Genomic DNA, 26,360 nt, shown 5'->3' on the forward strand with positions numbered 1-26,360 from the left:
TAGAGACGGGGTTTCACCGTGTTAGCCAGGATGGTCTCGATCTCCTGACCTCGTGATCCACCCATCTCGGTATTTTTTGACTTTTTATTAATAGCCATTCTGATTAATGTAAAATGGTATCTCCTTGTGGTTTTGATTTGCATTTCTTGGATGATTAGTGATGTGGAGCATGTTTTCATGTTTGTTGGTTGCTTGTGTGTCTTTTAAGGAGTGTCTGTTCATGTTTTTTGCCTATTTTTTAATGGGGTTATTTGTTTTTTGCTTGTTCAGCTAAGGTTTTTTGTAGATTATGGATATTAGACCTTTGTCAGATGTATATTTTGCAAATATTTTCTCCCATTCTGTAGGTTGTCTGTTTACTCTGTTGATAATTTCTTTTGCTGTGCAGAAGCTCTTTGGTCTAATTAGGTCCCATTTGTCGGTTTTTGTTTTTGTTGCAATTGCTTTTGGAGTCTTCATCATGAAGTCTGCCAGGGCCTATGTCCAGAGTGGTATATTTTAGGGTTTCTTCTAGGGTTTTTATAGTTTTAGGTTTTACGTTTAAGCCTTTGATCATCTTAAGTTGATTTTTGTATATGGTGAAAGGAAGGGGTCTAGTTTCATATTCTGCATATGGCTAGCCAGTTATCCCAGTGCCATTTATTGAATAGGGATTCTTTTTTGCATTGCTTTTGTCCACTTTGTCAAAGATCAGATGGTTGTAGATGTGTGGCTTTATTTCTGGATTCTCTAACCTTTTCTGTTGGTCTGTGTGTCTGTTTTTGTACCAGTACTATGCTGTTTTGGTTACTGTAGCCTTGTGGTATAGTTTGAAATTAGGTAGTGTAATGCCTCTGGAATTGTTCTTTTTGATTCAGATTGCTTTGGCTATTTGGGCTCTTTTTTGGTCCCATATGAATTTTAGAATAGTTTTCTCTAACTCTGTGAAAAACGTCATTGGTAGTTTGAGAGGAATAACATTGAATCTGTAAATTGCTTTGGGCTATATGGCCATTTTAACAATATTAACTCTTCCTATCTGTGAGCATGGAATATTTTCGCATTTGTTTGTGTCTTTTCTGCCTTCTTTCAGCAGTGTTTTTTAATTCTTGTTGTAGAAATCTTTCACCTCCCTCTTTAGCCATATTCCTAGGTATTTTATTCGTTATGTGGTTATTGTCATTGGGATTTCATTCTGGATTTGACCCTCAGCTTGGACGTTATTGGAGTATAGAATCACTACTGAGTTTTGTACGTTGATTTTTTATCCTGAAACTTGGCTGAAGTTTATCAGGTCTAGGAACCTTTGGCCAGAGGCTGTGGGGTTTTCTAGGTATAGAATGATATTGTCTGTGAAGAGAGATAGTTTGCCTTTTGTTTCTTTCTCTTGCCTGATTGCTCTGGCTAGGACTTCCTATGTGGAATAGGAATGGTGAGAGTGGGCATTCTTGTTTTGTTCCATTTCTCAAGGGGCACGTGTCAAGCTTTTGCCCAGCATGATGTTGGCTGCGGGTTTGTCATAGACGGCTCTTATTTTGAGGTATGTTCCTTTGATGCCTAGTTTGTTGAGGTACTTGACTATCTGATCATTTTTTCCTCTGTGTAACTAATTTCCTTTTGTAACCACCACCCTTCTGGTGTATGCCCTTCTTACTTCATTGGGTCTCCAGTTTCCCCATGAAAGACTGGCACCACTGTTCTCTTCAAGCAGACAACTTCCTCATCCCCATCAGTCTCTGATATCCCAGGCCAGGTACCTCAACCCCATCCCAACCACGTGGCCACCATCATCATCATCTCGTGGCCTCTAGACTGAATTATTCAGGAAAGAAGGAGAGGAAGGAGGATTCTGAAGCCCCCTAAGTACCTCAGATTCAGTCTCAGGGACCTGCACATTTTGAAACATCTGACTTGAGTTTTTTTAAGTTTCTTTGTTTTTTAGAGATGAGGCCTCTCTTTGTTGTCCAAACTGTCCTCAAACTCCTGGGCTCAAGCAGTCCTTCCACCTCCTGAGTAGCTGGATCTAAAGGCATTATACCACCATGCCTGGGCTTTTTTTTTTTTTTCCCCAGTCACGTTTGTTTTTATTTATTCTAAAATTATTTCTTTGTTTGTTTATTTTCTTTCTAGAAATGGGATCTTGGTAAGTTGCCCAGGGTGATCTTAAACCCCTGGGCTCAAGTGATCCTCCCACATCAGCCTCCTGAGTAGCTGAGACTAGAGAGACTAAAGGCATGCACCATCTTGGGCAGCATTTTTTTTTTTTTAACAGTTACTTTTATTTTTATTTATTTTAAAATTTTATTTATTTACTTGCTTGTTCATTACTTTTTTTTTTTTTTCTAGAAATGGAATCTCTCTGTTGCTCAGGCTGATCTCAAACTCCTGGGCCTAAGCGATCCTCCCACCTCAGCCTCCCAAGTAGCAAGGACTACAGGAGTGTGCCACCATGCCTGGCTGAGACAAAATTTACATAGTATAAAATTTGCCCATTGTGGTTGGGTGTGGTGGCTTATGCCTGTAATCCTAGCACTTTCGGAGGCCAAGGCAGGTGGATCATCTCAAGTCAGGAGTTGGAGACCAGCCTGGCCAGCATGGTGAAACCCCATCTCTACTCAAAATACAGAAAAATTAGCTGGGCGTAGTGTCGCGTGCCTGTAATCCCAGCTACTTGAGGGGCTGAGTCAGGAAAATCACTTGAACCTGGGAGGCAGAGGTTTCAGTGAGCTGGGATCACACCACTGCACTCCAGCCTGGGAGACAGAGGGAAAAAAAAAACATTTGCCCATTGTAAGCAATTCAACGTAAGCGATTCAATGGTTTTTACTAAATTTACATAATTGTGTATCGTCACCATAATCTAAATTTAGAACACTTCTGTCACTCAGAAGATTTACTTGTACCCACCTGTAGTTAATCCTACTCTTCTAATTCCTAGCTCTAAGCAGTAACTCATCTGCTTTTTGGTTCTATATATGTGCTGCTAAATGTAGGTTTTTGTTTCTGGTTTCTTTCACTTAACATAATGTTTTTGAACTTTATACATGTTGTAGCATATTCATTCCTTTCTATTGTTGAATAATGTTTTATTATTGGATAGACCATATTTTGTTAGTCCATTCACCAGTTGATGGACATTTATATTGTTTGCAGTTTGGGAGTATCACATTAATGGTGCTGTGTACATTTCTATGGATATCTTTGTGTGGACGTATGTTTTCATTTCTTTGGGTAGTCAGAGAATTGTGTTGTATGGTAAGTTTTTGTTTACTTTTTTTTTTCTTGGAGATAGGGTCTCACTCTGTTATCTAGGTTGGAGTGTGGTGGTGTGATCATGGCTCACTGCAGCCTCAACCTCCTGGGCTGAGGGAATCCTCCTGCCTCAGCCTCCCAAGTGGCTGGGACCACAGCCACGTGCCACCATACCTAGCTAATTTTTTTTATTATTACTCTTTGTAGAGATGAGGTGTCACCATGTTGCCTACACTGGTCTTGAACTCCTGGGCTCAAGTGATTCTCCTGCCTCAGCCTCCCAAAGTGCTGGGATTACAGGTGTGAGCCACTGCGCCCAAACTATGTTCACCTTTTTAAAAAACACGAAACTGTTTTCTGCAGCGGACTGCATCATTTCACATTCACAGAGTTTTTTTTCTTTTTCTTTCTTTTTTTTTTTTTTTTTTTGAGACAGAGTTTTGCTCTTGTCGCCCAGGCTGGAGTGTGGGGACACGATTTTGGTTCACTGCAAGCTCCGCCCTCCGGGTTCACCCGCCATTCTCCTGCCTCAGCCTCTGGAGTAGCTGGGACTACAGGCGCCCGCCACCACGCCTGGCAATTTTTCTTGTATTTTTAGTAGAGACGGGGTTTCACCGTGTTAGCCAGGATGGTCTCGATCTCCTGACCTCGTGATCTGCCCGCCTCGGCCTCCCAAAGTGCTGGGATTACAGGCTTGAGCCACCGCGCCCGGCCACAGAGTTTATTTTTTAACATTCTCACCAGCACTAGTTACTCTGTCTTCTTAACTGTTCTGGTGGTGTGTAGTATATCATTGTGGTTTTAATTTACATTTCCTTAATGGGTAATGATCTGAGTATCTTATCTCATTGTTAGCCAGTTGTGTATCTTTTTTGGTGGAATGTCTGATGAAATCTGTTTGTTCATTTAAAAAATCTGTTCATTTGTTTTTTTTAATATTGAGCCCTGAGTTCTTTTTATGTTCTAGATACAAGCCCTTTGTTAGCCACATGATTTACAGTTATTTTCTCCCTGTCTGTGGTGGTTCTTTCCATGTATTTGGATGGTGTCTTTTGAAGTGCAAAAATTGATAATTTTTTCTTTTTTATGGATCATGCTTTTGGTATCTAAGAACTTACTTGCCTAACCCAAGGTTTTTTTTTCTGTTTTCTTCTAGAAGTTTTACGTTTTTTACTCCTAAATTTAGGTTTATGATCCATCTGAGTTAATATTTATGTATGGTATGAGGTCAAAGGTGTGTGTGTGTGTCCAATTTTTCTAGCAGAATTCACTGGAAAGGGTATCCTTCTTCTATTGAATCCTCTTGACACCCTTGTTGAAATCAATTGACCACAAGTGTTAACGGTTTATTTCTGGACTCTCACTTGTCTTCCATTAATGTATATGCCTAGCCTTGTGCTAATTCCACACTATCTTTGTTTAATGTGGCTTTATACTAAGTTTTGAAATCAGGTGGTATAGTTCCTCCAACTTTGTTCTTTTTCAAAATTATTTTATGCGTTTTGGGTGCTTTGTGTTGCTATATACGTTTGAGGATCAGTTTTTCAATTTCTTTTTTGGGAGGTGGGGGGTGGGAGGGGACAGAGTCTCGCTCAGTAGCCCAGGCTGGAGTGCATTAGCGTGATCTCAGCTCGCTGCAACCTCTGCCTCCTGGATTCAAGCAATTCTTATGCCTCTCCCAAATAGTGGGACTACAGACATGCACCACCACACCTGGCTCATTTTTTTATCCTTTTCCTAGAGACGGGGTTTCACCATGTTGGCCCGACTGGTCTCAAACTCCTGATCTTGTGATCTGCCCACCTTGGCCTCCCAGAGTGCTGGGATTACAGATGTGAGCCACCATGCCCGGCCCAATTTTTCAATTTATACAAAAGACCCTACTGGCATTTTGATAATGATTGCTTTGAGTTTATAGATCAGTTTGAGGAAGAATTGCCACCTTGACAATACTGAGTCTTCTATTCCAGGAACGTGGAAGTTCTATGTTTATTTATTTATTTATTTTATTTTATTTTTTGAGATGGAGTTTTGCTCTTTTGCCCAGGCTGGAGTGCAGTGGCACAATTTCAGCTCGCTGCAACCTCCACACCACCCCCACCCCGGGTTCAAGTGATTCTCCTGCCTCAGCCTCCCGAGTAGCTGGGATTACAGGTGCCCACTGCCACGTCTGGCTAATTTTTGTGTTTTTAGTAGAGACAGGGTTTCGCCATGTTGGCCAGGCTGGTCTCGAACTCCTGACCTCAGGTGATCCACCTGCCTCGGCCTCCCAAAGTGCTAGGATTACAGGCATGAGTCACTGTGTCCGGCCTATTTAGCTTTTTAAATTTTTTTTCTTAGTGTTTCATAGTTTTCAGCATACAAGTCTTATACTACTTTTGTTAAATTTATTTCTAAGTATTTTAATATTTCTAATGCTATTGTGAGTGGAATTGCCTTCCTAATTTCATTTTTGGGTTGTTTGTTGCTAGAATATAGAATACAATTGACTTTTGTCTACCTATGTGACAAAGTCAAATAAAAATATACAGATAAATCTCTAAACAAAATGTTTTCTTTGGGAAAACAGAAATGTAATTTGGGGCATACAAACAGAGTTAGGGTAGTATTCAGTGTGTCTGCAGAGCAGAGAGAAGATTGAGGATTTTATTAGAAAGAGAATTGTTGCATATTGTTTTGAAAGAAAAGTCATTGGTACTTGCAAAGTTTTTAGAAGCTGGCAAGCTCTGATTGGTGAATGACAGTGGTAGATAAAACTGGTCTTAAGGTTTTAGCAGGTTATTTTGGCAGCTAGCTTGCAATATAATTTCTGGGCTGGTGCTTTGTGCCCTGAGTGCTTTTCTTTTCCCCTTGTCTTGATTCTAATTTACTTGGGTATGACAAGATAGCTCCAATTCATATAATCAGTTTTTCACACATGTATTTGGTGATACTACCAAACTTATTTATAAATTTTATTAGGTGTTTTTGTTTTTTTGTTTGTTTGTTTTTGTTAGTTTTGATAGTCTTGCTCTGTCACCCAGGCTAGAGTGTAGTGGCGGGATCTCAGCTCACTGCAGCCTCCACCTCCCGGGTTCAAACGATTCTCCTTCCTCAGCCTCCCGAGTAGCTGGGATTACAGGCGCCTGCCACCATGCCTGGCTAATTTTTCTATTTTTAGTAGAGATGGTGTTTCACCATCTTGGCCAGGCTGGTCTTGAACTCCAGACCTTGTGATCCACTCGTCTTGGCCTTCTCAAGTGCTGGTATTACAGGCGTGAGCCACCGTGCCTGGCCGTTTTTTAGTTTTTTAAAAAATTCTTTGGGATTTTCTACATATAGGATTGTTTTGTCTGTGACTGATTGTGGTTTTACTTCTCTTCCAATCTGGGTGTTTTTTTATTTGTTTATTCCTTATTGCACTGGGTAGAACCTCTAGTACAACGTTAAATAGAAGTGGTAGAAGCCAACATACTTGCCATGTTCCTTCTCTTAGGGAGAAAATCCAGTCTTGCATCATGGATTATCTTAATTGTGAGGTTTTCACAGATATCCTTTATCAGGTCAAGAATATTCCCTAAACTATCCCTAGTTTGTTGTTGAGAGACTTTATCATGAAAGTGTGTCAAATGTGTCTTCTGCTTCTGTTGAGATGGTTGTGTAGTTTTTGTCCTTTATTCTTCTTGTAATATGTTGTAACAAAATTATGAAGAAGTGTTTGGGGAGTAATATAGTCACTACTAGAACAGTTTAGTTTTGCTATTGTTAAGGTGTGAGAAGTTTTACCCACCATTGCTTTTATAACATCAGTGCAAATGCCAACCCAGTGAATAAGGTAAATGATGTCTCAGTATTCCTGTGAAAATAGTTTTGACTTTGCAGTCCTCCTGAAAGAGTCGCAGGGACCCCAAGAGGTTTGCCAGCCATACTTTTTGAGAATCACTGTCCAGCTTGATTGTAGTGGGTTTCTTTTCTTTTTTTTTTTTTAACTGAACCAGGTAAAATTTTATAGAATTAAAACATGTATGTTTATAAAGGATATGGACCTATAATTTTCTTAGGCTGTTGCTATCTGGCTTTGAATCAAAGTTACAGTAATGTTGTAAATGAACTTAAGCAGCTTTTCCTCTTATTCTATTTTCCAGCACTTTATAAGACAAAGACAACTTGTTCTTTGAAAGTTTTTTAGTTTTCTTCAGTAAAGCTACCTGTGGTGATGAGGACATGGAGATGCATAATAGAGTTTTACACTTGGCAACGTGTATACATGTGGGAAAGCTCAGTGATGAGTAACTCAAAGAGGTGCTGAGAATTTGGTGCTTGTATACTATGTCATTTACTTTTTTATTTATTTTTTAACTTTTAGGTTGAGGGGTACATATGCAGTTCTGTTATACAGGTAAATTGCGTGTTATGGGGGTATTATATACCATTTTAACAAAGGATGATTAATGGTGAAGAAACTAGACAAAGGCGTGGACTGCTAGGGGCAGTAAATTGTGTGAAGGTGACTAGGAAATGTTTAGTTGATAAGGGTTGTTTAGTAATATTTGTCATGTAGATTCAATTCAAATTACTGCTGTGTCCAGTGATAAGCATTATCTCCAGTGATTAAGAACCTTCTTGGTACATGAGATGGAACACCTTTACAAATACAAATTTATATTACTTTTACAAAAGGAAATTTTATACCCTACTTTTAGGCAGAAAGGAGGAAGGCAGAGAGTTTGCTGCTTCTCGGTGTCTTTAGCTAAAATAGTCCTTATGCCAAAGTGGCATACTTTAGGATAACATTTCCTGGTCCCCTTTAGAAGAATATACAAAATTTAGTGTCAGTGTATGGAAGCCAATCAATCCCCAGTTCTGTCCTGGAGAACACAGGGAAGGCTTCAGAGAGAAGGAAATTTGAGCTGAAAAGTGAAAAATTAACATGTATTAGGTATGCATTTGGGATAAGGGTATTTAAGTTGAAACAGTAGCATGTGCAAAAGAGTAGAGACATAATGGTATGGCCTTGTTTACTACTGGTTTAAAGTGTGTGGATGGTAGATTCTTGGAGGCATGATGATGGGTGGACAAATTAGCAGGGGGCTATATCGTGAAGTCTTGATTGTCATGCTCATCACTAATTTGGATTATTTATTTATTTGGCTATAGCAGTTGGAGGATTTTGAACAGGAGATTGATATGATCATCTGATACTTTGGTCAGAGGCATCCTAACCAGAGTGACTGCATCTTGAATAAAGGCCAGATAAAGCTAAACCTCCTGGGTTACATTCCCAAGGGGTTGGGCACTGTTGGTCACAAGATGTTTAGGGTTGAGGGAACAAGTTAATGATGCTAACTAACTAAAAGATGCTTATGAAACTTATGAAGTGTTTCAGTACTTGAAGAACAAAAAGCATTCTTAGTTTAAGAATAGGTTTGCTTTCATACAAAATTAGCTGGGCGTGGTGGCACATGCCTATACTCCCAGCTACTCAGGAAGGCTGAGTCAGGAGAATCGCTTGAACCTGGGAGGCAGAGGTTGCGGTGAGCTGAGATCACGCCATTGCACTCCAGCCTGGGCAACAAGAACAAAACTGTGTCTCAATAATAATAATAATAATAATAATAATTGGTTTTGCTTTAAAGATAATAATGCACTCAGGCATTTTTGCTAAAATCCGTAGTAACATAGGGAAATAACAGTACTGATAGCCTGTCACAGCTGATCACAAGCCTTTGTAATGAAGTACACTATCCTTAACAACCTATATAAGCAGGCAGTGTGTTTAAGGTAGGGGTGTTCCTCCTCTTGGATTCTGAGGATGTCCTACTCTGTAATAGAGAAGTCTCTAATAAACTTCGCTATACTCTGTGACACCCTGAATTATTTCCTGTGTGGGATCCAAGAACCTGCTCTTGGGGTCTCAGACAAGACCTCTTTTCTAGTGACAGTCTTCTTTAAACATGCTACTATAGCTTGGATTTGAACCATGATTGTACCAACTAAAATGCAGAATAATTACCGCCATCACATTCTCCTACCTGGGTAACATCACTCCCTTTCTTGTACTCTTTACATATGTGTAAGCCACCCACATTAAAAATTTGATTTTTATTTTGTCAAAGAAATATGTGGACATAATTTCAAAAGTGTTAGTTCTTTAAAGCTAATAAAGGAATTTTGAAATTCCCTTACCCCATTCCTACCGTCCTTGATTGTTATTTATCGAAACCAACTACTTTAAATTATTTTATCTATTTCAGTGTCAAATTAATTCAAGTTAATATTATTTCTAATAAAGTCATTGCGCATTATGATTATGTCTGTTTTCTTTTGCAACTTTTTGTTTTCCTGAGGGTAATAATTGTCTCACTTTTGCATTGCTTTATATTATATGTAGCAATCATTTATTCACCCCATATTTTCTATCAGAGCTGTAAAATGTTTTTCAGTATATTACATTAGATGATTTAATCTCCTAATTTAATCTTCTCCCCCACCATACTCCATCCTTCCAGAAACATTTCTTCTAGAGCCTTCTCGTCTTCTCCTCCAGCCCAGATTGATTATTTTCTAGTCCCCTTGCATATTTATTTGCCATCATGGTATTGCCAGTAACTCTCTCTACTGTGGGTTCTGAATTCCTCAGATTTTCTGCCTTCCTCTTGGAAGCCTCCTGTGCTTCTGTGCCACTGACTACCTGTGCCAAAATATGTTGCTTGAATTCTCTTCTTCACATATCTAAGTCTCTTCAGCTGTGAGCCTCTGAAGGCCAAGGATTGAATATACTTGCACCTTTTTGAGTATCTTACGTGCCTGACATAGAACCTTGCAATTAGCTGTCATTAAAAAATGACTGTGGGACATGTGTGGTGGCTCCTGCCACAAGCCTTTGTAATGCCCAGCATTTGGGGAGGCTGAGGCAGGAGGATCACTTGAGCCCAGCAGTTCATGACCAGCCTGGGCAACATAGTGAGATCTTGTGTCTGTGAAATAATAAACAAAATTTAGCCAGGTGTGGTGGTGTGCACTTATTCCCAGCTGCTCAGGAGGGTGTGGTTGTAGGATCACTTAATCCTGGGAGGTGAAGTCTATAGTAGACTGAGATTGCACCACTGCAATACAGCCTAGGTGACAGAGTGAAACCCTATCTCAAAAAGACTGTGTTTTCTGATCATGACATGTGACAAATAAAGCAAGTAAAATAAAAAATAAAAAAATGAGGTTAAAAGAAAAAACAGAATAATAAAAAGATAAAACAACAATAAAAATGACCGTGATACTGGTCTGTTGAAAGTGAAGGGCCTGGTCCTTATGTAGCGTCTGTACCCATGGCTGCCTCATAGAAACTAAACTGTGTTCTAATCTTTTCTACTATGGAAATTTGGGCACAGATCAGACAGCTGGGCAATTTATTGAGGAAGGAGGTAGAAAAGAAGGATTGTTACTAATACAGAGTGGGTTTAATCTGTATCAGCAACAGATTAAACTAGGTATTAAGTAACAGATTAAAGTATGTATTAGTAACACTTAAAATATGTATGTATTGGGCCAATATACATAGTGATTACGGGACATTTTGTATTTCCTCTCAACCACTAGCTGTCAAAGCAACTGGTCTAGAAATGTAACCTGTGAGTGGGCTTATAATTTGGAGCTTCCAGAGAAATCCAGAGGCCGTGGGAACTAGTACAGACAAACCAAATATACCACAACTTCCCAGACACTATGTTATTGGGGCAGTCTTTACTAGTTCCAAGGCCCATGTTTGTGGAGGGCCTCAGTAGTGAAAGTGCACTCCATTCAGAGAAAAAAGTCTGTAGTCTCATTGGCTGCTTTCCTTTGATTATCAAGAGATGTACTGCTTTAAGAATACATTATGAAACCATTATCTCCCTTTCCTTAATTCTGCAGTCTCTCCCATTCATTAATTCTCCAAATAATAACCACGTATCAGGCACTGTCCTGGGCACTGGAAATATAGGCATACCTAGAATACCCAGAAACTGAGGCAGTGTCCAGTCTAGGGTTTTTAAATTTTTCTCCTGTCTCTTTTACCAGGTTGATTCCATTAGAACTGTGTGAATGTCAACTGCAAATAATCAAAGAATTATCTTGTTTACTTGGTGGTAGGCAAATTTACTAAGGTGTGGTAGAAAATCCTATCCTCATCTTGAGACTGGGGGTGGAGACAAGTTGCCTGCCATGAAGGGAACTTCCTACTACATCACATCAATTATTCCAGGGGAAGAGATTGTACTGGCTTATATTTGACCAATTTCCTCCCTCTCTTTATGTCTTTTCTTTAAAACTCTTGATTCCTTCCAGGTGTTCTTGGTCTATTAAATTCATGATATCTTGGGCTTGGCATTCCAGATTTAGACCTGTGTTTGTTTCTTTTCACTGTAAGTTGTACCTGTTGCAGGAACATGTAGCAGAGATGTTTATTTTTAGATTTGGGTGGTATAATCTGCCGGGACTGAATCATGCTTCCTTTGCATTGCTGGTAGTCTTTTCTGCTATAATATAGTGAAAGGATTCAGGATTGTTCAGTGTAGAGATAATCTGTACCTCTTTATTTTTTGTCTGGCTCAAGATAGCTCTCTCTTTATTGTGTCCGGATACAGGGTTGATAGTCGCAATAGTAGCCAAGGTGGTCACGACTAGACTTTGGTGGGAGCATACTGTTTCCTTAGTCTCTGTCATAGCAGACCTGCTCCCCAATATTTGTGCCTATGTCACAGTTTCGTGCCATTCCCTAGGGTACTTATTGCTGTCCTCTCATCCCTGAAGTTAGGCCACATAAAACGCCCTTGATTTTCTGGATACTTGACTTGTAAATCATTTGAGGATGAAGCGCCACACTAAGAAAGTCCCAGGGCAAAGAAAATTCAAGTTAGATTAGGCCTTCAAAAAATGTTATTACTTTATCTTGACTTGGGGAAAGCTACGTCACATTTCTTAGCCTGCAGTTCCTTGTCCAAATAAAGGGGATAATAATAGTCCCTGCTTCACAGGGTGTGAGATACTACATATAATGATGCTTTAAACCAGGGTTGTTACAGTTTTACAAGCCAATCTTTTGGCTTCCGTCTGCCACATAGGAAGAAGAGTTGTCTTGGGCCACACACAGAATACACTAATGATAGCTGATGAGCTTAAAAAACAAAAACAAAAAAACACCTCATAATGTTTTAAGAAAATTTCCAAATTTGGATTGAGCCACATTCAAAGCTGTCCTAGAGTATATGTGGCTTGTGGACTGCCGGTTGGACAAGTTAACTTTAAACCAAGCCCAGTTAGCTCTTAGTAATTGTTAGATATTATCATTGTTGTTTTAAATGCATAGCTGACTTCAGCAGAACATAAGGAAAACCCTGAGGGACCCAAATCAGAGTGAGAAAACAACACCTAATCAATGGGAGTAGAAGCACTAGCCAGCAATCAGGCAAGAGAAAGAAATAAAGGGTACCCAAATAGAAAGAGAGGAAGTCAAACTACCCCTGTTTGCAGATGACATGATTCTATATGTAGAACACCCAATGGTCTCAGCCCAAAAACTCCTTTCTTCCTTTCTTCCTTTTCTTTCTTTTCTTTCTGACAGAGTCTCGCTCTGTCACCCAGGCTGGGGTGCAGTGGGATCATCTCGGCTCACTGCAAGCTCTGCCTCCCAGGTTCGGGCCGTTCTCCTGCCTTAGCCTCCCGAGTAGCTGGGACTACAGGCAACCGCCGCCATGCCCAGCTAAGTTTTTGTGTTTTCAGTAGAGATGGGGTTTCACCATGTGAGCCAGGATGGTCTCCATCTCCTGACCTCGTGATCCACCCGCCTCGGCTTCCCAAAGTGCTGGGATTACAGGCATGAGCCACTGCACCCGGCCCCAAAAGCTTCTTAAGCTGATAAACAACTTCAGCAAAGTTTCAGGATACAAAATCAATCACTAGCAGAAAGCACTAACATTCCTATCCACCAATAACAGCCAGGGTGAGAGCCAAATCAGGAAGGCAGTCCCATTTACAATTGCCACAAAAAGAATAAATACCCAGGAGTATAGCTGACCAGGGAGGTGAAAGATCTCTACAATGAGAATTGCAAAACACTGCTCAAAGAAATCAGAGAGGACACAAACAAATGAAAAAACATACCATGCTCATGGATAGGAAGAATCAATATCATTAAAATGATCATACTGCCTGAAGCAATTTATAGATTCAATGCTATTTCTATCTAACTACCAAGAATATTCTTCACAGAACTTGAAAAAACTATTTTAAAAATTATATGGAACTGGGCCAGGCATGGTGGCTCACGCCTGTAATCTCAGCACTTTGGGAGGCCAAGGTGGGTGGATCATGAGGTCAGGAGTTCAAGACCAGCCTGGCTAATATGGTGAAACCCCATCTCTAGTAAAAATATAAAAACTTAGCTGGGTGTGGTGGCACGTGTCTGTAGTCTCAGCTACTTGGGAGGCTCAGGCAGCAGAATTGGTTGAACCTGGGAGGTGGAGGTTGGAGTGGGCTGAGGTCATGCCACAGTGTTGGGTGACAGAGTGAGATGTCTAAAAAAAAAAAAAGTCATATGGAACCAGAAAAGATTCCAAATAGCCCAGGCAGTCCTAAGCAAAAAGAACAAAGCTGGAGGCATCACGTTACCTGACTTCAAACTATATTACAGGGCTACAATAATTAAAACAGCATGGTACTGGTACAAAAACAGAGACATAAACCAATAGAACAGAATAGAGAGCCTATTTTAAAAATCAGGTATTTTAAAACCGTAGGCCACACACCTACAACCATCTGATCTTTGACAAAGCTGACAAAAACAAGCAATGGGGAAAAGACTCCCTATTCAATAAATGGTGCTGGGATAGCTGGCTAGCCATAAGCAGAAGACTGAAGCTACATAGAACCCCTCCTTTACATCATATACAAAAATTAACTCAATATGGGTTAAAGATTTAAATGTAAAACTGTGAAAAACCCTGGAAGACAACCTAAGCAATACTATCCTGGACACAGGAATGGGCAAAGATTTCATGACAAAGACACCAAAAGCAATCGCAACAAAAGCAAAAATGGACAAGTGGAATCTAATTAAATTTAAGTGCTTCTGCACAACAAAAGAAACTATCAAGAGGAAACAGACAACCTACAGAATAGGAAAAAATATTTGCAAACTGCGTCTGACAAAGGTCTAATATTTAGCGTCTATAAGGAACTTAAACAAATTTACAAGAGAAAAACAACCCATTAAAAAGTGGGCAAAGAACATGAACAGATACTTTTCAAAAGAAGGCATACATGTTACCAACAAGCATATGAAAAGCTCAATATCACCAATATCACCGAGCATTAGAGAACCGCAAATCAAAGCCACAATGAGATATCTCACACCAGTCAGAATAGCTGTTGTTAAAAGTAAAAAAAAATAACAGATGCTGGCAAGGTTGTGGAGAAAAGGGAATACTTATACACTGTTGGTGGGAGTGTAATTTAGTTCAACCATTGTGGAAAGCAGTATGTACCATTTGACCCAGCAATTTCATTACTAGGTATATACCCAGAGGTATATAAATCATTCTGCCATAAAGACACATGCACACGAATGTTCATTACAGCACTATTCACATTAGCAAAGACATGGAATCAACCTAAATGATCATTAATGATAGATGGGATTTAAAAAATGTGGTACATATATGCCATGGAATATTATGCAGCCATAAAAAAAGAACAAGATCATGTCTTTTGTGAGAACATGGATGGAGCTGGAGGCTATGATCCTAAGTAAACTAACCCAGGAACAGGAAACCAAATACCTCATGTTCTTACTTATAAGTGGGAGCTGAATGAAGATAGCTCATGAACACAAAGAAGGGAAAACAACAGACATTGAAGTCTACTTGGGGGTGGAGAGAGAGAGGAGGGAGAGGAGCAGGAAAAGTAACTATTGGGTACTAGGCTTAATACCCGGGTGATGAAACAACCTATACAACAAACCCCTGTGTCACGAGTTTACCTATATATTCTTCACATGTACCCCTGAACCTAAAAAAAAAAAAATAGTAATAACAGTGAGAGCCAGCTTTGAAGCTTCCAAAAATGGGGTCAGGGAGGAGATGTGCTAGTCTCAATAATCTTGAGGGGAGAAAGGATGAAGTCTTGGCTTGTTGAGAGTAAGCAATTAGATTTGAGACCCCCTACATACAATTAGGACCCTCAAAAGACTTCACCCTCAGTGCAGGAATGGACTAGGAAAACCACTGGCATGTACAGATAAAAAGTACTTCCTTAATCTCATCTGGATTTTAAATAGGGCTTTTAATAAAGGAAAGACGTCTGCCTTGAACATTTCTACCTGTAAGCCTGCACTTAACTGAAATTTGGGGTTGGAGTTAATACTCTTTGTGTGGTCTAGAAGCTGGTTCTGGGCTGGTAATAACTCTGGCTCATCTGTCAGAAACAAACTTAACACTTCTATTAAGTGACATACCCTCAAATCAGGTAGCGTAGGATTCTCATAAATACAGCTTCACTGAAGGTAAGTTTATAGTACAAAATTACAAACCAATCAACCAACCAAGTGAAAAATCAGTAAGTGAAAATCAATAGATAAAAGAAACAATTTGAAACTTCAGAAAGTAGCATTAGAAGATGGGCACAGAGGCTCACAGCTTTCATTTTAATACTTTGGATGACTGAGGCGAGTGGACTGCTTGAGCCCAGGAGTTCGAAACCAGCCTGGGCAACATGGCCAAACCCTGTCTCTACAAAAAATACAAATATTAGCTGAATGTGGTGGCTCATGCCTGTAATCCTACCACTTTAGGAGGCTGAGGTGGGAGGATCGCTTGAGCCTGGGAGTTCAAGACCAACCTGAACAACATAGTGAAGTCTCATCTCTACTAAAAAAAAAATTTTTTTTTAATTAGCTGGGCATGGTGGTGTGTGCTTGTATTCCCAGCTACTCAGAAGTCTGAGGTGAGGATTGCTTGTGTCAGGGAGGTCAAGGCTGCAGTGAACTGTGATTGTGCCATTGCACCCCAGCCTGGACGACAGAGCGAGACCCTGTCTCAAAAAGAAAAAGTAACATTAGAGATTAAGACTATAAGATGAGTATATTTAAAATGATTAAGAATATAAAAGAAGGAGGCTAGATGTGATGGCTCACGCCTGTAATCCCAGCAATTTGGGAGGACAAGACAAGTGGATCACTTGAGCCCAGGAGTTCAAGACCATCCCAGACAATGTGGTAAAACCCTGTCTCTACAAAAAATACAAAACTTAGTCAGGCATGATAGCATGGGCCTGTGGCCCCAGCTACCCTGGAGGCTGAGGTGGAAGGATCACCTGAGCCCAGGAAGTTGAGGCAACAGTGAGTGGAGATTGAGCCACTGCACTCCAGCCTGGGCGACAGAGTGAGACTCTGTCTCAAAACAAACAAAAAAGAATATAAAAGAAGGAAACAAGGCCGGGCGTGGTGGCTCAAGCCTGTAATCCCAGCACTTTGGGAGGCCGAGGCGGGTGGATCACAAGGTCAGGAGATCGAGACCATCCTGGCTAACACGGTGAAACCCCGTCTCTACTAAAAATACAAAAAACTAGCCGGGCGAGGTGGTGGGCGCCTGTAGTCCCAGCTACTCGGGAGGCTGAGGCAGGAGAATGGCGTGAACCCGGGAGGCGGAGCTTGCAGTGAGCTGAGATCTGGCCAGTGCACTCCAGCTTGGGTGACAGAGTGAGACTCCGTCTCAAAAAAAAAAAAAAAAAAAAGAAGGAAACAAAAACAAGAGAAAAAAAGACCAAATGTATTTGGACAAAAAGCTAATTAGAATTCAAAGAATAAAATATATATATTGTGTTGTTGAAATTGAAAATGCAGTAGTCGTGTTAAATAATAGAGCTGTGGACAAAGTAAAATTTTTATCTAGAGTGCAAGACAGAAATGGGAAGATATAAACTATAAATGAAAGCTAACAAACACAGAAGATATGATCAGATGGTCCAACGGAATATGGAGAAATGGGAAGAGGCAGTATTCATAGAGATAATGAATGAGACTGGGCCTGATTGTTTCCAGAACTGATTAGAAACAAATAACATCTTGAAGCATGGTGAGTCCCCACTATAATAAATAAAAATAAATCCCCATCTAGATACATTGCAGTACTGCAGAACCATGAAAACAAAGAGAATATCTTAAAAGAACCTTCAAGAATTCACTAAACTAAAAGAGCTCAGCAGGAAAGTTCACTCAAGAAAATTGAAAATATATGTTCATGCAAATACTTGTACACAAATGTTCACAGCACCAGCATCTGTGATAACCAAAAAGTAGTAACAACCCAAATACCTTGTCATTTTATGAAAGTATTAACAGTTGTGGCATGGAGAATTTATGCATGCCACAACATGCATGAATCTTGAAAACATGCTGAGTAAAAGAAGCCAGACACCAAAGACTATATGGTGTATGATTCAGTTTCTGTGAAATGTCCAGAATACGTAGAGTCCATAGAGACAGTGAATCCATAGAGACAGTACATTAGTGGTTGGTTGTGGGGAGAATGGAATGGAGAGTGACTGCTAATGGGTTCAAGGTTTCTTTTTGGCAGTGAAAATATTCTGGAATTAGATAGTGGCAGTGCTTGCACAGCCTTGTGAATATACTAAAAATGAATGAGTTGTACATTTTAAAAGGGTGAATTTTATATTGTTTGAAATATATCTAAAAAAAATAAGTTAATGGTTAAAATAAAGCAACCAGACAGAAAAAGAAAAACTAAGTACAAAGGAACAGCACTTATGCTAAGAGCAAGCTTTTCAACAGCAATAACAGGAGCCATAAGACTACAGAATAATGTTTTTAAAGTATTGAGAAAAAAGTTACTCTGAACAAGACACTAGAATTATCTATACTTGCTAAATTAGCAGTTGGAAGTGAGTGACCAAAATAAAGACATTTTCAGACCATCAAAAACCCAGAGAACAAAATCTATAGAGAAGATTTATTACTATCAGATCCTCTCTGAAATAATTACTACAGGATATATTTCAGAAACAAAGAAATACATGAATGCAAGAGGGAATGTTAAGCAGTGAAATTGGAAAATATATGAGTAAATCTCAGCAAGCAATTATTGTATGAAATAATAATCATTAATTTGGCAATGTAAAAGTAAGATAGACCTGAATAATAAACTGCAATAATAGGTAAGTTGAAAGAGAGTGGGAGGATTGGAGTTAAAAGCCATCTAGGATCTTTTAATTTTGTTCAGAAAGAGGATTGAGGTGCTGGTTAACTTTAGACTTTGTTGAGACAAGAACACCTATTAAACCTTGAATAATAATAACTATTTTAGCACAGAGAAAGACAAAACAATATGTAATTTCTAAACCAATAGAGCAGAGGTTAAAAAAAAAAAAAAAGATTAATTCAAGGAGAGTTGCCATCAGACTTGGAGGAAAACTTTACCTTAGAGCAAAGACTTTTTTCCTAGTTCCTCTGCTGCCTGCTGCCCTTGTGGGGAATTCTGACCACCTGCTTCTGTGCAAATACATTCATTTGTTCCATAAACACTTGTCAAAAACCTCCTATGCCCTGTGTACTATCTCTAGGTATTTGGGATAATAATAATAATTAGAAATAATAATAATAATAATAATAATAATTAGAGCTCACTCTAGAGAAGAAGAAACAGACAATAAACATAGTTTATGTAGTATGTTAGAAGGTGACAAATGCTATTGGGAAAAAAAGTAGAGCAAAGGGGATTCGGGAAAACAGAAAATTGGGAAGGTGACATTAGAATAAGGCCTTGAAGGAGTGAGGGATTTTTGCCATTGTGTAGTTGAAGGCAGGAAATTGCAAGTAAAGGAAACAGTTAACACTGGTCCTAGTAGCTAGAAGTGCCTATGCAAAATTAGCAGCCTGTGGAAGGTTTTGAGCAGAGGAATGAAATAATCAGATGTGTGCTTTAAAAGAATAACTGTGGCTTGCTCATATTAAAAACAGATTAGGGTAGAAGACAAGAGTCAACCAGAGAGACTAGTTAGGAGGATATTGAAATAATCCAGGTAAGCAATAAATAATGTATCAATAATAATAATATAATGGATAAGTAATAATATCTCCCTTTATTGGGGAGAGAATATGTATTTTTCTCCCACTCTCACTTCCCCATCTTAACCAGGGCATCTTGGTTTTTACTCTGAAATATTATAGCATCTGGAAGTGCTTGACTGTAACCAGCTCCACATTCTTATTTATATTGTTTACACTTATTGAAACAGAAGTGATCTTTTCCTCATTCTAAATTCTAAAAGGTGCCTGCCAAGTACTGTCTGTCATGGAGTGCTCAAGTTCCTAGGAGCAGCTAGACCTCTGGGATTTGGAGACTGGAGAGGCCTAAGGGATCTGCAACCAGGCATCCTATTCCACACCCTTTGTTGCTTCACACTGGGAAGCAGGCTTCCTAAGTAAATTTACAGCAGCTCTTGCAGGGGTCAGATCTTCCAAGTGCCTGCTAGTTGCTGGAGGAGGGTTTTTTGGAGGCTAGAAACGAGCTACTACTCTCCAAATATGGTTACAGTTCAACATTGTCGCAGAGAATGCATGATGTGCCTTAGCCCTTGTTCTCACTGTTAAGTGAGATGACTATGATGAGGCATGTAAGAAAATGAAATGCCAAGTCTCACTTGGAGTAGCCAAGTGACTGGGATGGTTTAACACCAGTCTTTGCATGAGGTAGCTCAGGGGGCTTCCAGGCTACCACCCGTCAGCTGAGAGTTAGTGTACCTGACTCTGCAAATATCCAGTACTTCATCTTACTGGAATGAAAGAAGTAAGACTTGTCCTTTATCTTCTTAGGATCCTGGGGAAATGGCCAGAGCCTGTTGAAGTGGAAAAATTAGCCAGTTCCTTGTTGTAGATCTCAGCTGAGTCATGGTATCTGTAGCAGAGTGTCTGACCTTTTTTTCCCCTGGCAGCTGTTAAAGATTTGCCAAGTGAGATTATGTGTACCTTTATAAAAAGGCATGTGGCCTGGAAATATGATCTTTAGTGTTTTGGCTTTTATTTTAAATTTTAAATAAGGTTAAGGCAAATGAAGCTGGAATTAATTATCTGTCCCTGAAGTTTCAAGAAATTTTCACTTTCAGACACAAGGATTTAGATATAACAGTTTGATTTACCTTTCATAGACCAAGTGTATGTGTATCTTCTTTATTTTAATGCTTGTAACAAATCATACTCATCCATTCATTTAACAAATATTTATTGAGAGCCTACTGTGTGCCAGGCAGCGTTCTAGGTATTGAGGAGTGCACCAAATAAACATACAAAACAAAAAGCATACAAAAGCCCCTGCCCTCATACAGTTTAATTTCTGATGAGAATAGAGACAACACAACGAATGTGCAAAGTATATACAATCATATATATATTGGGGATTAGTTCCAGGACCCACATGGATACCAAAATCTGCAGATGCCCAAGTCTCTTATATAAAAGAGCATACATAATATTCACATATAAGCTGCACATATCTTCCTTTATACTTTAAATCATCTCTAGATTATCTAATACAAAGCAAATCTATGCAAATAGCTGTTACACTGTATTTTTAAAATTTATATTATTTTAAAAGTTTTAAAAAATGTCTTCCACCCATAGTTGGTTGAATCCATGGATGTGGAACCCACAGATACAGAGTGCTGACTGTAGTGTGTTAGATGATGATAAGTGTTAGGAGAAAAATATATCAAGAGAGGGGGATAGGGAGTTTGGGAGGGGTTGCAATTTTAAATAGAGTGATCGGGGAAAATTCACCCAGAAGATTGTACTTGAGCAAAGACCTGAAGGAGGAGGGGAGCAAGCCTTGAGGCAATCTGGGAGAAACCTAGGCAAAGGAAATCCCAATTGTAAAGGCCCTGAGATGGGTGGCATGCTTGGCAGTTTCTAAGGAAGGTGAGGAGGCCGGTGTGGCTGGAGAGTGAGCAGGAGGGAGAGAGGTCATGGAGAATCCAGACCATATAATGCCTTTAAGCCATCATCTGAACTGACTTTTTATCTCAGTGTGACAAGGAGAATTTTAAATGGAAGAGGGACATGATGTTGCTTAAATTTTAAAATTTTTGTATAGTTTTATTGAGGTATGGTTGGAATATAATAGATTGTGTGACTGTGATAGTGAACATGAAGATAATGAACAGATCTGTAAGTCTCAGAAGTTTCTTCGTGACTATCTATAATCCATTCCTTGCTTCTCATTGGGCGACTACTAATCTGCAGTCTGTCACTATAGATTAGTTAGCATTTTCTAAAATTTTATATAAATGGAATTGGATCAACTAAACAATTTGTCCTTCTGAGTCCCACTAGTGATTTTTTTTTTTTTTTTTTTTTGAGACAGAGTCTGGCTCTGTCTCCCAGGCTGGAGTGCAGTGGTGTGATCTCGGCTTATTGCAAGCTCTGCCTCCTGGGTTCACGCCATTCTCCTGCCTCAGCCTCCCAAGTAGCTGGGACTACAGACACCTGCCACCATGCCCGGCTAATTTATTTATTTATTTATTTTTTGTGGTATTTTTAGTAGTCAGGTTTCACTGTGTTAGCCAGGATGGTCTCGATCTCCTGACCTCGTGGTCCGCCCTCCTCGGCCTCCCAAAGTGCTGGGATTACAGGTGTGAGCCACCATGCCCCACCATCCACCAGTGAAATTTCTTAATTGTGGTGGGTCAAATTCAAATTTTATTTTTTTGGTGGTTCTACTTTTGAGAAAATTTTTATTTCACCTCTCCCAATGGATAGATGTTTATTTCAAGATACATTGCAACCTATTGTCAACACTTTAAACCTGCCAGTCATTGATTTCTTGAAGGAGTGTAATTTGTTATCTATGCCTCCTAAATGTTCCTCGTATCACCAGCCCTTACTGTGGGTGATACGATGCCAGTACAAAGACAGCTATTCATGAAATTTGTTCACTGCAGTTGCCAATCAGCATGAGTCTCTCTTTGAAAGGAATATTTTTTCACAAAATCAGCATTTCCCTGAATAAGTGGCTTCATCTTCCCTTGTTATGGTCTATGGAAGTCACAGTGAGAGCAACTACTGCTATTACTGGAATTTCAGTCCATACTATGGTCAGTGTCCACAATTTCTGTCACAAAGTGTGCAAGCATTACTTTGAACTACATGCGATACATCTTAGTGGTTTAGGTCATTACTTGCAAATCAGTGAGTCCTGTTTTAGCCACAAAATCAAGTGTCACTATAGCCATGTTCTGGAGAGAGAAATAATGGGCTTTTGGTATGGTGGATACACCCATCAGCCAGTTATTAGTTATTTGGAAATTGTTGGTGACTCTTTTGCCCAAACCTTGCCACCTATTTTGCAATGCCTAGTTGAGCACAGTTCGTATCACCTGTTGGCATACATACCCAAAACATCTAGTGCTGTTGAAATAAATGCAAAGCAAAGTGCAAGCCCACGAGAAGAATTTGTCACAATGTGTTGGACTTGTATTTGGTCGAATTTATGTGGTGTGATTGACTTGGAAATAATGTTTTCAATTCCTTTTAGTGCATGTGTCAGAACAATTTCCTGTTAAGTAACATTATGTTTGACTTATGTTTTTAGTATATTTTAGTATAACTATCCAGGGACAAATTTTTTGGTTGAATACATCTGAGAAGCAAATTGTTCAACTCATCCGTGAAATCATACAACGTACTCTTTTTGTTTGGCATCTTGCTTTCAGCATAATTATTTGTGAGATTCACCCATTGTGTGAATCAATTGTTCATTCCTTGTTATTGCTGAGTAGAATTCCATTATATGGATATACTGTGATTTGTTTGTTGCTCATCTGTTGGTGCATATTTTAGGTGGTTTGCAGTTTTGGGTTTTCACAGATAATTAAAAGCATATAATTGGGTCCTGCTGTTTCATCCAGTCTGACAATCTCTGCCTTAATTGACTATGTACTTAGAACATTTATATTTAATATGATTATTGGTATTATTGGGTTTAAATCTGTTATTTGTTTTCTAATTGGCCCAACTGTACTTGTTCTTTCTTCTTTTTCTGGCACAATCATTGGCTCACTGCAGCCTTAACCCCCTGGAGTCAAGCAGTCCTCCTGCATTAGTCACCCAAGTAGCTAGGACTATAGGCACGTGCCAACATGCCCAGTTAATTTTTTTAATTTTTATTTTCTGTACAGATTTGAGGAAGGAAAGGGGGTATTGGAGGTTTAAGGAGAAAATGTGAATTAGTTGTCTTGGAGAGTGAGCAAGCACATTAGTCTGGTAAATGTGCTAAGATTGTCGGGTAGTAATGAGGCCCCACTTGATGTTCGTCACTGTAAATATAAAGATACATCAGCCAGCATGATTCTGGGTTTTTCTTCAGTCACTCTAAGTTCCCAGGTGCAGTTGCAAAATAGATGGAAAGCTTTGTTGTAAAGGGTTGGGATTTCACCAGGACTTTGGTGTCCTTGAGAGGTAGCAATGTTTCACTTGGAGCTAGAATTTAAAGCAGACACTCAGGAGAAATTGGGGATATAGGCAGTTTGCTGATGACATACTGAGTTCGAGGAGGCAAAGTATAAGCTTTTCTCAAAGGTACAGAGTAGTGGGAGTCTGTCAAGTTAAGAGAGTGGGAGGCTTGACATTCCATGGTGACTGAGGTAGTTAGGGGTATGGGCATGATTGGATTCCTCCTGATGGCTTCTTAGGGGAAAATGGTTATTTCTAATGACAATCTCTTTCTTGAGATTGATCTCATTCCTTCTATTAGCCTTACAGAGTCTGACTGTGGCCTTCCCCATAGCTTCTATAACCTACTTCTTTTTCTGTCATTCTCCCCTCCTGTCATCCACTCTTGACTTCTTTGCTAGTTCTTGAACATCCCAAATTTGTTCTTGTTTCAGTGCCTTTACCTTTACTTTTCTCTCTGCCTCTCACCTCTACTTTTGTCTAAGTCCTTCATATCATTCAGTTCTCTCATCAGATTTCACTTCCCTAGTTAGCACTCCCACACCAGTCTCTGATTTCCTTTCTCCTTTTCTCCCTCTCCCTCCCTCCTTGCTTTCCTCTCTCTCTCTCTCTCTTTCTCTTCCTCTCTCTCCCTCTCTCCCCTCTCTGTTTCTCCCTCTTTTGTTCTTTCTTCCTCTTCCTTTTCCCACAGCACTGTTCACTCCAGTTATGAGGATAGAGACTGTTCTTTTGTTCCTTAGTGCTTCCCTCCTAAAACACTGCCTAGTGTACAGTAGGTGTTCAATAAATATTTGGATGAATATAAATGGAAAACTTCCCTAATGCCTTCAAAAGATAGGCTGACTTTCAAATAAATTGATACAGACTTTTCAGTAATAGATGTTGCGTGAAATGGCTTTTCATTACCATCTGGTTTTCTCTAACCAGAAGAAAAAGCTTTAGGCATTAACATGTCATGGAAAGCCAGTATTATAGAAGAAACCCAGGCCTGTTCTGACATTTACTCTGAAATGAGAATATTACTTAATTCATGGACTAAGCATTTCTAAAAATAATTTCATAGATTAAGTTAATAGTTTTGGGGGGGGTTCTTAGAGAATCTGAGAATACTTTGACTTGTGCTTTTTATTTTGTAAATCAATTTGCAGTGGTCATCCTTCATTAGATACTGTTTAAAACATGGTTGTTGCCCGTAGGGAGCTCCTTATGTTTGCTTGGGAAGCCAGACTAAACATTGGAAAAGCACGGTGGCAATACAAGATGAAAGTCAAGGCAGTGACAAAAGTTATTCCAAGGTGGAACACAGTGCTTTGTGGAATCTAACTGGTGCCGAGTGTAATTGCTGACCCAGTTCAGTTTAAAGAACTATACTGTGCAGCCCGTGAAATAGTGTCACTCTTTTGTTCCTTAAAAGCCACTCAAGGTCTCTGAGCCCATGGTGTGGCCCTATTATAACTCACATTTTGTTTTCATTGCAGTTGTCGGACAAGTAACCGCAAGAGCTTGATTGTGACCTCTAGCACATCACCTACACTACCACGGCCACACTCACCACTCCATGGCCACACAGGTGAGTGCTTGAAGGTTAATAAAGGTTGAATGAAAGAGTGGCCACAGATGCCCAGTTTCTTTCCTACTTCTCATGTTGTGCAGTTCAGTACATTACATTGTCACTTTACTTGGTTGACTGAAGCATACAGAGCTCATGGGCTTGCTTTCTGTATGAGAATGAGTTAGCCTGCTTTTAACTCCTGTTTCTTACCTTGTTCTCTCAACATTCCTTTTAGTCTTGTACATATCTTGGGGCCAGGTACGTGTCCTGGGTTTATGGCTTCTGTTTTGGTATGTTCTGGTGTGTTATGGCTCCATTCGTCTTGGGCCATTTGATGAGGAGTCCAGGAATATTTTGTACTACTGTGCCTGAGGATTAGGGCTCACAGAGAGGGTTTTTGTTTAATGGTACTCCTGTTAACCTTCCTGCTCTTAGATTAGGAGATAACAAAAGCAAGAAGAATATGTGTTTGTTTGTTTGTTTTTAAATAGAAATGAGGTCTTTCTGTGTTGTCCAGGCTGATCTTGAAATCCTAGGCTCCCACCTCGACCTCCAAAGTACTGGGAGTATAGGTGTGAGCCACCGCACCCGGGTTGGAGTATTTGTTTCATAACAATACTGATATTACATATTGGAATTAAAGCGAATGACCTCATGGATTCAGGCTGCTCTATCCCTGGAATATGGGCTCTTCCCAACAGTGTAAGGACTGACTTACGTGACTCTGAAGAATATATAAAAATTATGAGGCAACCGGGCACAGTGGTTCCCGCCTGTAATCCCAGCACTTTGGGAGGCTGAGATGGGCCAATTGCTTGAGCTTAGGAGTTTGAGACCAGCCTGGGCAGCATGGCAAAACCCCATCTCTACAAAAAATACACAACTTAGCCGGGCATGGTGGTTTATGTGTGTAGTTCCAGCTACTTGGGAGGCTGAGGTGGGAGGATCGCCTGATCACCTGAGCCCATGGAGGTTGAAATCATACCACTGCACTCCAGCCTGGGCAGCAACAGAATGAGACCCTATCTCAAAAAGAAAAAAAAGGCCGGGCACGGTGGCTCAAGCCTGTAATCCCAGCACTTTGGGAGGCCGAGATGGGCGGATCACGAG

The 26,360-nt window shown here is 39.8% G+C and overlaps 1 protein-coding gene across 3 annotated transcripts in view; it reads left to right on the forward strand.

The window, feature by feature from the left end:
* MAST2 (microtubule associated serine/threonine kinase 2) overlaps positions 1-26,360 on the forward strand; it is a 245,133-nt gene that overhangs the window by 147,062 nt on the left and 71,711 nt on the right. For all 3 annotated transcript variants that reach the window (XM_011946611.1, XM_011946619.1, XM_011946626.1), the window contains one exon: positions 25,177-25,268. In XM_011946611.1, coding sequence (XP_011802001.1) covers positions 25,177-25,268 — 92 coding nt within the window. The remainder of the gene's footprint in view (positions 1-25,176; positions 25,269-26,360) is intronic.

The sequence above is a fragment of the Colobus angolensis genome, unplaced genomic scaffold, assembly GCF_000951035.1.
Source record: "Colobus angolensis palliatus isolate OR3802 unplaced genomic scaffold, Cang.pa_1.0 Scaffold106, whole genome shotgun sequence".
NCBI lineage: Eukaryota > Metazoa > Chordata > Mammalia > Primates > Cercopithecidae > Colobus > Colobus angolensis.